This window comes from Zea mays, chromosome 8 (genome assembly GCF_902167145.1).
Source record: "Zea mays cultivar B73 chromosome 8, Zm-B73-REFERENCE-NAM-5.0, whole genome shotgun sequence".
NCBI classification, from domain to species: domain Eukaryota; kingdom Viridiplantae; phylum Streptophyta; class Magnoliopsida; order Poales; family Poaceae; genus Zea; species Zea mays.
Window position 1 is genome coordinate 40,661,784 of NC_050103.1, and position 15,084 is coordinate 40,676,867.

Below are 15,084 nucleotides of genomic sequence, written 5' to 3' on the forward strand. Positions count from 1 at the left end.
ATGGAAGGGCCAAGATCCTGTTTATTTCCCTCCTAGATTATATAAGTTGGATTATAATGAAAACGCAACAGGGTAAAATATCACTTTCAAGCAATAAATAAGCTAGCATAGACATCTTATTTTAGCTTATTTGTGATGCTAAAATGATATTTTACCCTTCTAACCTTCCACACTTATATAATCTAGCATATATAATCTAGAAGGAAAACAAACATGGTCTAAAAATTAGTCCATAGAAACTAAACACCATCACAATGACGAACAAACCAGACACATCCTCAATGACGAACACAATCTCTGTAGATTCTAAAATGTAAGTTGGACGACAACAACTGGAGAGCTGGTCACTGAACGAAAAGGACGCAGAACTCTGCCAAAATTTTGCTGCACCATGAACAGCTACAGCTACAGCTACAATGTGCCTCATTAGACACAACATGTATCTTGGCCTCCATCTGTTGCATCCTAAAGAAGCTGGCTACAAGCCTACAACATCCTGAAAGGAGGGTCTTTAGCACAAATATATACATCACGAGTCCTACAGAAGGATGTTATTATGTAACTAAACCATAATTCTGCATCCTACCCTATCATAATACTGGCCTATACTTTTAGCGAGGCAAACTAACTTGATTGCCTGTATTCATAAAGATGATACTGAACAGTAAATCAACTCAGTTGAGAATCTGCCAAAACGTGTCATTCCGACTTCACAGATAGCCTCTCTGCAGGTTCCAAATATGAAAGAAGAAAAAAGTTAAATGACCTTCCAGACAGAAATATATAGGCAATCGACTTACTAAAAAATGGCCTACTTATGAGCTCATATGTCACGATCATTGATGTGCCCCAGAGAGACATGTTAAGAAACCTGGGTCCAAAACCTCTATAAAGCCCCCTCCAGCCATCTTCATCAAGCAGCAGCCTGGTAGTTTTCATGACAGAAGGCCTACCATTACCATAGTTGTCCATAACCTGAAACCACATGCAAATAATGAACACCTGATGATGGAAATCTCACAAGTATCATGCTTCATGCATGATAATAGTTCCTTCTGTGGCAGTAGTTAGCTTCTTAGCTGTACCAACTTTATGTTCAGGTGCGTACCCTATGTAGCAAAGGTGGTACATAACTAAGGTATAGCATGATCATCACAGTATTGTACATATCTTTCGCTAGCACATGCAACAACTAAAATGTTCAGTGCCAGCCTTGAAATGTCATATTGAAATTGAATAATAGAAGTGGTTGTGAAACTGAGGTACTTGACACAGAGGAACAATAAGCTTGACACCAGACCTGTCTCACTCAGGTTACGAGCTAAAACATGATCTCACAAGCTACCTAGAATTGTTAGACTACCCGTCTAGGATTCTAGGGTTTGGGGTGTTCCCCATGTAATTACCGTCTTACCCCTCACTGTAATGGGCCTGGCCCAGTTACTAAATCTATTAATACTACTCCCCATCCCTGGTTAGGGACATGGGTTCAGTTTCCAACATGGTATCAGCCTAGGTTTAGGGTTTTTTTTTCCTTTTGTTTTCTCCTGCAGCCGCCACAGCCGTTGGGAGAGCTCCCCTCCCCTGCAGCCGCCACCCCTACAGCCGCCGGCCCCCAGCCAGCCGCCGGCCCCCCTGCCGCCGACCTCCCTCCAGCCGCCGGCCCACCTCCCTCCCCACCGCGCCCTCCCATCCTCTGGCGGCGGCGGCCAGTGCGCTCGCCGTACGCTCGTCCTCGCCAGGAGCCGCCCGACGCCCATCGCGCAGCGCTCTGCTCGCTGCCCTGCGCCAGCAGCCGCGCACGGACCAACCGTGAGCGGTCCCCGACCCGTCTCCGGCCATCACCGCCCCCTGAAGGCCCGCAGCTCTGCCCCCCGCCCCGGCTGCAGCTCCTTCCTGCCATGGACGACGCCACCCCTGCCGCCACCGGCCCCATCGTCTCCGCTGCGATCAGCAGCGAGCTCCCTCATGGCGGGCCCCCCTACATCGCCGGTCTCGGGCCGCTCCCCGTCGTTTCACCGCTGACCCTGCGCCGCGGCTCCCCGCCGGGCTTTCCTGCCCTCGCTTCACCCACCTGGAGCCACGCCGTCGCGCCCTCCGCACTCCCCACCACCGACTCCCCGCTCGTCGATACCCTCGCTATGATTCAGGCCGCTGTGACGGCCTCGCGGGAGCGCGAGCGTGCCGCCTCCCTCGCCCTGGAGAGAGAGCGTGCCCTGGGCGCCGCTCTGACCACCCAGATGGCCACCACGCAGCGCCTTCTCGGTCGCCCGCCGGCCGCCCCTGCGGAACCCCCGGAGGACCACCTCGCCTCTGACCTCGACGCCGACCTCATCGCTGCTCTCCACGCTCAAGCCGCTGGACTGCACAACATCCGGGCCCTCGTGTCCGTGGTGTTGGATCCGGCATCTTCCCACTACCCCCGTTGGCGAGGACAGGTTCTTCTCACGCTGCGGCGGTTCGTCCTCGACGATCACGTCCTCCTCGACCACGACGCTCCACCGCCTCGCTCCTGGTGCCTCATGGACAGCGTTGTCCTCTCGTGGCTCCACGGCACCATCACCGTTGAGCTCCAGGACATCATCCGCGACCAGGCGGACACTGCGCGCCAGGCGTGGCTCGCTCTCGAGGACCAGTTCCTCGGGAATCGGGATGCGCGGGCGCTCCACCTCGACGCCCAGTTCCACCTGTTCTCTCAGGGGGACCTCTCCGTGGGAGAATACTGCCGCCAGATGAAGGGTCTGGCTGACTCTCTCCGCGATCTCGGCGAGCCAGTTGCCGATCGTACCCTGGTGCTGAACCTCCTGCGTGGCCTCAGCCCCCGCTACAGCCACCTGAAGGCTCTCATCAAGAGGAGCGTGCCCTTCCCCACCTTCCACGCCGTGCGGAACGAGCTTCTCCTCGAGGAGCTCACCATGGCGAATGAGGCGCCCACTCCTGCCTCGGCTCTCTACAGCGCTCCCACCAGCGGTCAGCCGCCCTCAGGGGGCCAGGCCACCCGTCCTCCGTCGACCGGGGCTCCTACCCGCCCTCCACCCGCCGTCCCGGCGGCCCCTCGTCCGACTTCCACGACCGACGGGGGTCGTCGCTCCCGCAAGGGCGGCCGTGGGGGTGGCGGATCCTCTCGTGGTGGTCCCTCCGGCCGGGGTGGCGGCCACGCGTGGCCGTCCTTCTACAACCCCTGGACCGGGACCATCGCCATGTGGCCGGGCCAGGCACCGAGTGCCTCCCGTCCCCCAGCGCCGGCCCTCCTGACTGCACCTCACTACGGCATGCCCCCGACGCCTCCTTACGGTGTGCCCGTCGTGCCCCAGGCTCCGCCCGCACTCCTGCCCCCGGGGACCCACACCTCGACGCCTTGGTCCCCACCGGCTGGCGGTTGGGACAACGCCTCCCTCGCTGCTGCCTTCAGCACCATGGTGATGACCCCACCCCCCGCCGACTGGGTGATCGACTCCGGTGCCTCGTACCATACCACTCCCACGACAGGCATGCTCTCTCGCTCTCATCCCCCCCTCCCCTCTCACCCATCCTCGATCGTCGTTGGAAACGGTTCCACTCTACCAGTCACCTCAGTAGGTGCCTCGGTTCTCCCTGGGCCGTTTTACCTCAACGATGTTCTCGTAGCTCCCCACATCAATCACAATCTCCTTTCTGTTCGTCGATTCACCACTGACAACTCCTGTTCCATTGAGTTTGACCCCTCTGGTTTTTCTGTGAAGGATCTGGCCACCAGGACCCTTCTCGCCCGCTGTGACAGCTCGAGGCCGCTCTACACGCTCCAGCCCTCCACCGCCGGCGTGTCTCCACCTCCTGTCCTGGTCTCCACCACCTCCTCCACCACATGGCATCGTCGTCTCGGACACCCTGGACCCGACGTCATGACCAAGATTACCAGTAGTCTTGATCCTTCATGTAGTAGGGGACATTTTGCGGGTCTCTGTCATGCTTGTCAGTTAGGCCGACATACTCGTCTCCCATTTACTACTTCTTCTCGGGCTGAGCAGGCTTTTGACCTGGTTCACTGTGATCTTTGGACCTCCCCTGTACTCAGTCTTTCTGGTTATAAATACTATTTGGTGATTTTGGATGATTTTTCCCATTTTCTCTGGACCTTCCCGCTTCGGTTGAAGTCGGACACATTCGCCACCCTCACACACTTCTTCACCTGGGTATCCACTCAGTTTCGTCGCCCGGTCCGTGCTCTGCAGTGTGACAATGGCCGCGAGTTCGATAACAACGCCTCTCGCTCTTTCTTCCTCACCCATGGCGTCCAGTTGCGTCTCTCGTGCCCCTACACCTCTGCACAGAACGGCCGAGCCGAACGCATGATCCGCACCACCACTAATATGCTCCACTGCCTCCTCTTCCAGGCGTCTCTCCCTGCCAGCTACTGGGCAGAGGCCCTGCACACTGCCACCCACCTCCTCAACCGTCTTCCCTCGAAGGCGGTGCGCCACCCTACCCCTCACTTCGCCCTATACGGCACAGCCCCTTCCTATGACCACCTTCGCGTGTTCGGCTGTGCCTGCTACCCTAACACTTCCGCTACCGCTCCACATAAGCTTTCTCCTCGCTCCACCCGTTGCCTTTTCCTTGGCTACTCCCCTGACCACAAGGGGTACCGGTGTCTGGACCTCACCTCCCACCGCATCATCATCTCTCGTCATGTCATCTTCGACGAAGATGTTTTTCCCCTTGCTGGCTCCACCCCACCCGCCGATCTTGACTCCCTCCTCGAGTCCGATCCGCTTCCTCCCCCACCTCCAGCTCCCCGTCTTGCGCCGTTACCTGCTCCTCGTGCGGCCACTACGACCTCTTCCGCGCCTCACGCGGCCCCGTCGACCCCGCCTGCGCCACGCGCGGCCCCGCCGATCCTGCCTGCGCCACGCGCGGCCCCGTCGACCCCGCCTGCGCCACGCGCGGCCCCGTCGACCCCGCCTGCGCCACGCGCGGCCCCGTCGACCCCGTCTGCGCCACGCGTGGCCCCGTCGACTCCGGCTCGCTTCGCCAACCCCGCACTCGTCTACCATCGCCGCGGCCACGCCACTACCTCGGCGCCCCTCGACTCGGGCCCGTCGACGAGCGCGGCCCGGTTCGCCGACCCCGCCGTCGTCTATCACCGCCGCGAGTCGGCCCCACCAGCCACTCCCGACGTTCCGGCGGTTCGCTCCGAGTCGTCCGTTTACCACCCGGTCGCCATCCACCGCGACCCCGGGCACGTCCACCCGATGGTGACTCGGCGCGCTGCTGGCGTTCTCCGCCCCGTCGACCGGCTCATCCTGGCAGCTGCTACGTCTGGCACTCCACCCGACGCTTCCCCGGTGCCCTCCTCCGTTCGCACTGCCCTCGCCGACCCACATTGGCGTCGTGCTATGGAGGAGGAGTACGCGGCCCTCTTGGCCAACCACACCTGGGACCTGGTGCCGCGTCCACCAGGCACCAATGTGGTCACCGGCAAGTGGCTATTTCGCCACAAGCTGACCTCGGACGGCTCCCTCGACCGCTACAAGGCCCGTTGGGTCCTTCGGGGCTTCACCCAGCGCCCCGGAGTGGACTACGACGAGACCTTCAGCCCTGTCGTCAAGTTCGCCACTGTTCGCGCCGTCCTCTCCCTCGCCCTCTCCCGCGACTGGGCGATCCATCAGCTCGATGTGAAGAATGCCTTCCTCCATGGCACTCTGACGGAGACTGTCTACTGCAGCCAGCCCACCGGCTTCGTCGACGCTGACCATCCGGATCTGGTTTGCCGGCTGAATAGGTCCCTGTACGGCCTCAAGCAGGCGCCACGGGCTTGGTACAGTCGCTTCGCCTCCTACCTGGCCTCCATCGGCTTCGTCGAGGCCAAGTCGGACACGTCCCTGTTCATCTACCGGCGCGGCGACGACACCGTCTACCTCCTGCTCTACGTCGACGACATTGTGCTCACGGCATCCACCGCCGACCTTCTACACCGCACGATCGTCGCCCTTCAGCGGGAGTTCGCGATGAAGGACCTGGGGCCCCTACACCACTTCCTCGGCATCACCGCCGAACGTCGGCCTCAGGGTCTCTTCCTCCACCAGCGCCAGTACGCCATCGACATCCTGGAGCGGGCTGGCATGTCTGACTGCAAGCCCTGCTCCACGCCTGTCGACACTCAGGCGAAGCTCTCTGAGGACGACGGGCCTCCGGTCGCCGACGCGACGTCATACCGGAGCCTCACCGGCGCGCTCCAGTACCTCACGTTCTCCAGGCCCGACATCGCTTACGCCGTCCAGCAGGTGTGCCTGCATATGCACACTCCGCGGGAGCCCCATCTCACTGCGCTCAAGCGGATTCTGCGCTACCTCCGCGGCTCCCTCGACTACGGCCTCCTACTCCGCCCATCCCCGACGTCGGAGCTCGTGGTCTACACCGACGCTGACTGGGCTGGCTGTCCCGACACGCGCCGGTCCACCTCCGGCTACGCCGTGTTCCTGGGCGCCAACCTCGTCTCTTGGGCCGCCAAGAGGCAGCCCGTCGTCTCTCGCTCCAGCGCTGAGGCCGAGTACCGTGCCGTGGCCAACGGTGTGGCAGAGGCCTCCTGGCTGCGCCAGCTCCTCCACGAGCTCCACAGTCCTCTTCAGCGCGCCACACTCGTCTACTGCGACAACGTCAGTGCGGTCTACCTCTCCACCAACCCCGTGCAGCATCAGCGCACGAAGCACGTAGAGATCGACCTACACTTCGTCCGCGAGCGTGTCGCTGCCGGTGACGTTCGGGTTCTCAGCGTCCCCACCACGCTGCAGTTCGCCGACATCTTCACCAAGGGACTACCGTCGAGTGTATTCTTAGACTTTCGATCCAGTCTCAACATCTGTACAGGATAGAGTTGTGACTGCCGGGGGGTGTTAGACTACCCGTCTAGGATTCTAGGGTTTGGGGTGTTCCCCATGTAATTACCGTCTTACCCCTCACTGTAATGGGCCTGGCCCAGTTACTAAATCTATTAATACTACTCCCCATCCCTGGTTAGGGACATGGGTTCAGTTTCCAACAAGAATAATGGACATTCCATCGTATATTGATGAGCTTCAGGTCCAGTTGAAATTTTCTTATATATTAAAGCTACTCATTTTTCACAAGGCAGACGGTATAACCTAAAATTCTATCCTGCACCCTCTGTCTACAACAAACGTGTCCATCCTCCTTTGCACAATCATTTATAGTAAAAAGGGATCGACAGCACAACATTACTACTTTCATGACTTGTTCAACTTCTAAATTACAGGAAGAACTACCGAAGGAAACCCCAGTGATCTGATGACACTCAGAAAATGAATCAACTTCTTAGTCCAAAAATCTTGTCTGATAAATAAGATAGTAACAAACAGCTGGCATACTAGGTTTCTTATACCAGAAATAACGTGCTATCACAAAAAAACATGACAAATGCCACAGAAAACTAGAGTCTGCAAAGATATATAACCACACATTCGGAATACCTGAAGCCTAGTCTTGATTGTATCTATTGGAGTGGTGATAATCGACGAGCAAGCACCAGCAATTGTTCCTGCTGTTGCTTGGACAGCAACAAGTTCTGATTGAGATGGTTTTGTTGATGAGTCATTTCCATAACCCAAACTCCTATATTAGGATTGCAGGAATATTAATCAAGTATGTCACTAGTATTTTTGTAGACACAACAAACAATAAAAAAGGAACAGACCCAGTGCTGGCGGCACATGAGTGGGGTCTGGGAAATAAATATTAAATATAAAATACACACACCTCCAAATAGCATGTTGAGCACCACCATATGCACTCCACCAAAGGGCTGAAGCTGGCGACTGAGTCAACATAGTGATTCCAAAACCTCGGTAAAGCCCCTGGATCCCCTGTGTTCTGACAACCTTATTTATCACATCAAATGGTCCCCTGTACGTTGCCATCCCTGGCACTCCTTGAACCATGAGCCTTTGGCAAATCTGCAAGTTCAGAAATATGGATCATCACAATGTTAATTATATAACAAAATAAGGATGTCATACAGAAAAAATGCTTTTAAAAATCCTTGTTATGAAGAATTGTAATACTGTTTAATGGAATGGTTTTATATGAAGAAATTATTCCAGAAGTGTTCAGTCTTGCTCTGTATAGACTACAGAAAGATGGATATAATCATCTAGAAACTTCAAGGAACAGTACAATGATCACAATGTGACAAGTACCTAGTTATACTACAACGATATAGTGCTCAAACTTCAATATAGAAGTATCACCCAAAAAGGTATTGGTCGAATGAATGTTTCTGTGTTTATTGCTTCATGTATGTCATGTATCAGATATTCAGATTTATGCTCTTATGTGCTCCATTGGAAAACAAATATATTCAACAACCTTGTTAACATGCTGTTGGTGATTTGACTAATATAGTTGCTAAGCACAAAAGTTGGACTTAAGACAATATGCAGCTAGTGTGAAAGAATGCTCACCACATCCAGAGGCACATAATATGAACATGAACAGATACTCGACATCAGGCCTGCAACGCCATTTGCTACAGCAATTCGTGACGCCTCTGACATATCAAAATGTTCACAATACTTAAATGTCATTTCTTTAGATATCTCCAGTGATGTTAGAGCTAGCACTCGCCCAGGTAGAGCTCCAACAGCAGAGGTGCCAAATCCTCTGAAAATACCAGGGATTCCATCGCTTCTCAATATCCTCCTAAAAACAGTAAACCCAGACATACGTGCAAGCCGCCCTTCAGCAACCTGCATCCTAGTCTTCACAACAGCTGTTGGGTGCAGAGCACCTTGCTGGGCCGTAAACAGGATAGCTCCAATCACATGAAACCTCGTCTTGTCCAACCTTCAGTGTGATACAAGAGGTTAGCTACATCAGTTACAGGAATATCAGAATATGTAAATTGATATTTTCTTTATGGATTCGAAGTCTATAAACGTAGGTTCCTTAACAGGTAAGTTACGAGAAATAGTCGACGTTGCGGTGAGGAGATGGGTAAATATTTTATGCGTTCAAGAGACCAAGTGGAAAGGACAGAAGGCGAAGAAAGTGGAAGGTACAGGCTTCAAGTTGTGGTACACGGGGACTGCAACAAACAAGAATGGAGTAGGCGTCTTGATTGACAAGAGACTTAAAGATGGGGTAGTAGATGTTAAGAGGCTTGGAGATAGAATCATCCTAGTCAAACTGGTCATTGGGGACTTGGTTCTCAATGTTATCAGCGCGTATGCTCCTCAAGTAGGTCTTAATGAGAACTCAAAGAGGGAGTTCTGGGAAGGCCTGGAAGACATGGTTAGTAGTGTGCCAGTTGGCGAGAAGCTCTTCATAGGAGGAGATCTCAATGGCCATGTGGGTACATCTAGCACCAGTTTCGAGAGTGTGCATGGAGGCTTCGGCTTCGGGACTAGGAATCAAGGAGAGGAAATCCTGAACTTTGCCCTAGCCTATGACATATTTATAGCAAACACTTTCTTTAGGAAGAGGAAATCCCATTTGGTGACCTTCAGTAGTGGCTAACACACTAGCCAGATTGATTTCGTCCTCTTGAGAAAAGAGGACAGGCATGCCTGCTTAGATTGCAAGGTTATACCTGGAGAGTGTGTGGTAAACATAAGCTTGTCGTAGCTGACTTCCGTTTTAAGATTCGTTTACAACGGAATAAGCATAACAAGGTCACTAGAACAAAGTGGTGGAAGCTTAAAGGGGATGTGGCCCAAACTTTCAAGGAGAGAGTTATCGAGGAGGGCCCTTGGGCAGAAGAGGGAGACGCAAACATCATGTGGAGGAAGATGGCGACATGCATCCGAAAGATAGCTTCAGAAGAGTTTGGGTTGAGTCAAGGAAACAGAAGGGAAGTTAAAGACACTTGGTGGTGGAACGAAGATGTCCAAAAGGCTATCAAGGAGAAGAAAGATTGCTACAAACGCTTACATCATGATAAGTGTGCAGACAACATAGAGAAGTATAGGATAGCGAAGAAGTCTGCAAAGCCTATGACGACCTTTATCAACGGTTGGACACAAAGCAGGGATAAAAGGATATCTATAGGATGGCCAAGATTTGTGAAAGGAAGACAAGGGATGTCAACCAAGTCAAATGCATCAAGGATGAAGCAAACCAACTATTAGTGAAGAATGAGGAGATCAAGAACAGATGGAGGGAGTACTTCAACAAATTGTTCAATGGAGGGAATGCGAGTTCTACAATAGAATTGGACAAACCATTCGATGACAACAACAGGGGTTTTGTACGAAGGATACAAGAATATGAAGTTAAGGAGGCGCTAAAAAGGATGAAGGTAGGAAAGGCGATGGGCCCTGATGGTATGGCTGACTAAGCTTTTCAACACCATCTTTCGGACAAACAGAATGCCCGACGAGTGGCGGCGGAGTACGTTAGTACCAATCTTCAAGAACAAAGGAGATGTTCCAAGTTGTACTAATTACCGTGGAATTAAGCTCATGAGCCATACAATGAAGCTATGGGAGAGAGTCATTGAACACCGCCTGCGGAAGATGACGAGCATGACCAAAAATCAGTTTGGTTTCATGCCTGGGAGATCAACTATGGAGGCCATTTTCTTACTAAGACAACTTATGGAGAGATTCAGAAAACAAAAGAAAGACCTGCATATGGTCTTCATAGACTTGGAGAAGGCTTATGACAAAGTACCTAGGAGTGTAATGTGGTGGGCCTTGGAAAAACACAAAGTATCAACAAAGTACATTAATCTTATTAAAGATATGTACACTAATGTTGTGACAAGTGTCCGAACAAGTGATGGAGACACCGATGACTTTCCAATTAACATAGGACTACATCAAGGGTCGGCTCTGAGCCCTTATCTTTTCGCTTTGGTGATAGATGAGGTCACAAGGGACATACAAGGAGATATACCGTGGTGTATGCTTTTTGCCGATGATGTGGTACTTATTGAGGAGAGTAGGAGTGGTGTTTCGCAAAAGTTGGAATTGTGGAGGCAGACGCTGGAAGCAAAAGGTTTTAGGCTTAGTAGGTCTAAAACAGAGTATATGAAGTGTGATTTCAGTGCCATCGGGTATGAGGATGGCGAAGTTAGTCTTGATGGGCAAGTGGTACCCAAGAAAGACACTTTTCGTTACTTAGGATCAATGCTTCAGAAGGAGGGAGACATCGATGAGGATGTCAGTCATAGAATTAAAGCTGGATGGTTGAAGTGGCGGCAAGCTGCGGGTGTCTTATGCGACCCCCGGGTGCCACACAAACTAAAAGGCAAATTCTACAGGACAGCAATCCGACCGGCTATGTTGTATGGAGCATAATGTTGGCCCACTAAAAGACGACATGTCCAACAACTAAGTGTGGCAGAGATGCGTATGTTGCGCTGGATATGTGGCCACACAATGAGAGATCGGGTCCAAAATGATGATATACGAGAGAGAGTAGGAGTGGCGCCAATTGAGGAGAAGCTTATGCAACATCGTTTGAGATGGTTTGGACATATCCAACGAAGACCTGAAGAGGCACCAGTGCATATCGGAATAATCAGGCGTCCCGAGAATGTGAAGAGAGGTAGAGGTCGACCAACCTTGACGTGGACAGAGGTTGTGAAGGGAGACCTGAAAGAGTGGAATATTGATAAAGAGCTCGCCGTGGATAGGAAGGGGTGGAAGTGTGCAATTCACGTGCCAGAACCCTGATTTGTAGTTTCGCTTTTTCTCTTTAATTGTTTGACCTTTTCTTGTGCCCCTTTAGATCTTGTTGGTTCTTGTGGGTTTTATCTCTTTTTATGTGTTTCCCCGTTTCGTCGTTTTTCGGTTCTCCTTTGCCTTTGTCTCCCTTTTCTTTTCTTTGGGGGTTGAGCTCTGAGGTTTTCATATGGGGTTTTATCTCTAGCCTACCCCAACGTGCTTGGGACAAAAAGGCTTTGTTGTTGTTGTTGTTGTTGTTGCCATGTTGCCAGCATGACATTTCCAAAATAGCACGCGACTCTAGAAGCCTTTGAATACAGGTGGCAAGAAAACCAAAATTACTGTCCATCACATCACTGATGATGACAAAGATGCAGGGAACAATTACAGATTCAAAATGTGATTTAAAAGGAAATTTATGGACCCTAGAGTGATCTGCAACCATTAGGAGTAGCTGAACTTTCTTCACTTAAATAATTCTCCAAATATTTCTACATGTACAAACTTTGAAGAACTTTTTGATGCATAGAAGTCCATCAAATCTTGATGGGTGCAGACCTAGGTTCACAAATGAATCTCCCATTCCTTTAAAGGCAAAACTTAGTACCGTGCGCCATTGATTGCCCATCTAATAGAAAATTAGAAATTGACTTGAAAGTTGAGAATTAATGACACAAAGGAGAGCAAATACTTCCTCCATCCCAAAATAGTTGACATTATAGGATTGTGCGTGGATACCAATATTGCAGCTAAAAGACCAAAGTACCCCTTATGAGAAAGAGAGAGATAGAGATGTATTGGAAAAAAAAAGGAAAGGTACATTGGATAAAGATAAAGAGAAAGGTTAAGAAACGAGAATGACAAGTATTTGGCATAAAATTTAAATACTATAACGTCAATACAGAGAGAATGCATAAATCTCATAAAGAAAATCCAAGCTATGGCTTGAGTTAAAAACTTCAGAAGTACAACAGTGTCTTAAATGGATGCCCTATCTTGAAATATAGGACTCAAACACATAAAAAACAACTCCAACAGTGCCCTATTTTATAAATTTTTATTAAAAAACTATAGGGCACACAATGAAGTGACTCAAATATACTACACCCCAGATTAGTGTCATATCCTTGTTTTCTACATCATCCTTAAACTTTTTCCCTGATAATGTAATTTGTTTCCTAAAATACATGATTTAGGGCTAAACTGTTGGGGGCTTGGGGCTCAATTTGTTTTTTAGTGCTCTAAAAACTTTAAATGATGTAGTATTTTAATTTTTGGGGCACTATTTTGAGGCACCTTGTTGGAGAATCTGAAACTGCAGTGATGTGTAGCATAATAATGTGTCATATATAAAAGCTAAAAATTTGGATTCCTTCCTATTTGAGGACGTGCTCTAATTCAACTCAGTGTCAAATTTCCATACAAAGATGAATAAGAGAAAAACATGAGTACATGTTAATGCCACGAGATTGAAGCAGATAGAAGTATATTAACTACCAGCCTGAAACATAGCAGCCGCTGCTGGAATTGGGAAATACAATCGATTCCTCTCTAACACGTAAAGTTTTGAAAATTAAGGCCCTGTTTGGTAGAGCTCCGATTGATTCTGATTCTATGTTAGAAGTGATTCACTGAGAGAAGTGATTATGTAGCCGAAAATTATTCTCAAATGAAACCATATGATAAACTATAGGGAAAGTCTGACTATGTGTTGGGAGTGAATCAGGAGAAGCAGTTTTTTTTAGCTCCCAGACCCTGTTCATTTCTAAGAATCAATTCTGTGTGGGAGTGATCCTCAGAAAACTTCACTCCACAGAATCTGGGAGCGGAGCTCTGCCAAACGGGAAATTTACAGCCTTCCAGAAGACCTAAGCCCGTTCCCCGTCCACATCTGCGGCACTGATCTCGTGGACCTCTGGCCTCTGCCGCGCCACACGCCCACCAAAAGATTGGGAAAAGACGCAATGCGCCCGTGAATCACCTTCCTGTAACCCACGCTCCCTGGCTGCCCATTCCTCATCCTTGCCCTGTGCCGAGCACGGGAACAAGCGGTGGGCTGACAGCCCAACCAAACTAAAAGCGCGCTGCCGATCCGGAGACGGACCAGAAGATGCGAGGCCGCAAACGTAAACCGCCCGCCAGGATGAAAAGATTCCTCGTTTTGGTTCTAAGTAACTCACTACAAGAAGGGAAACGTGGGGCGTACCTCTCCCAGTTGATATTGGCCTCCGCAAGCGCGATCCCGGCCGCAGACGCCTCCGAGGTATCCGCCGCCGCCGCCATAGACTCGACACACCCCTACACACAAGAGGCGGCTCCGCAAGAGGGAGAAATAGAGGAGAAGCAGAGGGGCGTTTGGTGCTGCTCCTCACTTCGCGCGCGTTTCCGGTGTTTATGAAATGGTGTCGGCGCCGCTGCAAGCGAATATGCGCACGAGGAAAAGAAGGCAGCGGCGGAGGCCGGGGGTGGGGAGGAAGGAGGCGGAGCCAGTTTGTTTGGGTGCGCCCTCGAGGCATTGGGGTTTTGGTTGGAAATTTCCAGCACGGGGGTCGGTGTCCCCCGGAGCGCGCTGCCCAACTTGCCATTCGTCCGGCCTCGGCTCACTGGACTGCGGGGCCTGAATTGGGCGCGGATTGATGTGGAACCGGGCGGAGCGTGTGGTGGGTGTTTCTCGCTTTCCTGCTCTCGGGGAGTTGTCGGAGTCGTAGGGACGAGACGAGGGCACAAACCGTGGAAAGCTCCACCAGCGAGGCAGCAGGAGAGCACGTGTCATAAGCCCATTGACCTTGCTTTCGACTTCGCCGCGTGGGTCAAAGAAGCCAGCGAGCCGGAAGGGTGTGACACCCGGTGTCTATTTTATATTGATGCTCGGTACCAAGTTAATAGTAAATGTTTCATCGAATTCCAAGTTAATTGATCTCGAAAAAGGCTAGATTTAGAGTCTGTTAAAACTTTTGTTTCTTAAAGCAAATGCAAATTCAAAAGTCAATCTCGTTTCGCAAATCCCGTTCAGACTCATTTATTCGAACTCTTGACAGTTGTTATTCGATCTGTGTCCGAATCCGATTTCTCGACATTCGATCTATGTTCGACTATTTAATTTGAATTCGCATTCTCCAGCAGATCTTTGTTGTGTTAACCTATAATTAATTTTTATGTAAACCGACTTGATATCTCTATATCATATTCATCTCTATCTATCAAGTGTATTCTGAAGATTTCTCTAAGTTTCAACGAAATACTCACATGAATAGATTAATCCTATTCTTGCTTGAAAATGCTCGTTTGAACAAATGCAAATTTTGAAGTTCAACTAAGCCTTGTCATCTTGCTCAAACAACTCTATATGAACTCTACAACAAAAGTTATTAAGGGTCCATGCAAGAAAATGTCGAGAAAAATACTCTGATTTGCCTTAAAA

At 50.7% G+C, this 15,084-nt stretch overlaps 1 protein-coding gene across 2 annotated transcripts; it reads right to left on the reverse strand.

Annotated features, from left to right (window-relative positions):
- Positions 1-256: 256 nt before the first annotated feature.
- Positions 257-14,286, reverse strand: LOC100274176 (Mitochondrial substrate carrier family protein). Of its 2 annotated transcripts, NM_001148550.2 has the most exons (6): positions 13,870-14,065; positions 8,457-8,838; positions 7,753-7,949; positions 7,467-7,608; positions 816-975; positions 257-725 (listed from the first exon to the last, which is right to left on the reverse strand). In NM_001148550.2, exons 1-6 carry the CDS (start codon positions 13,944-13,946, stop codon positions 700-702), a joined length of 984 nt encoding a protein of 327 aa, NP_001142022.1. In that variant the 5' UTR covers positions 13,947-14,065; the 3' UTR covers positions 257-699. The 2 variants fall into 2 exon arrangements, with proteins under 2 accessions (NP_001142022.1, XP_008654631.1); XM_008656409.4 differs by having other exon boundaries at positions 279-975; positions 13,870-14,286.
- Positions 14,287-15,084: the final 798 nt, after the last annotated feature.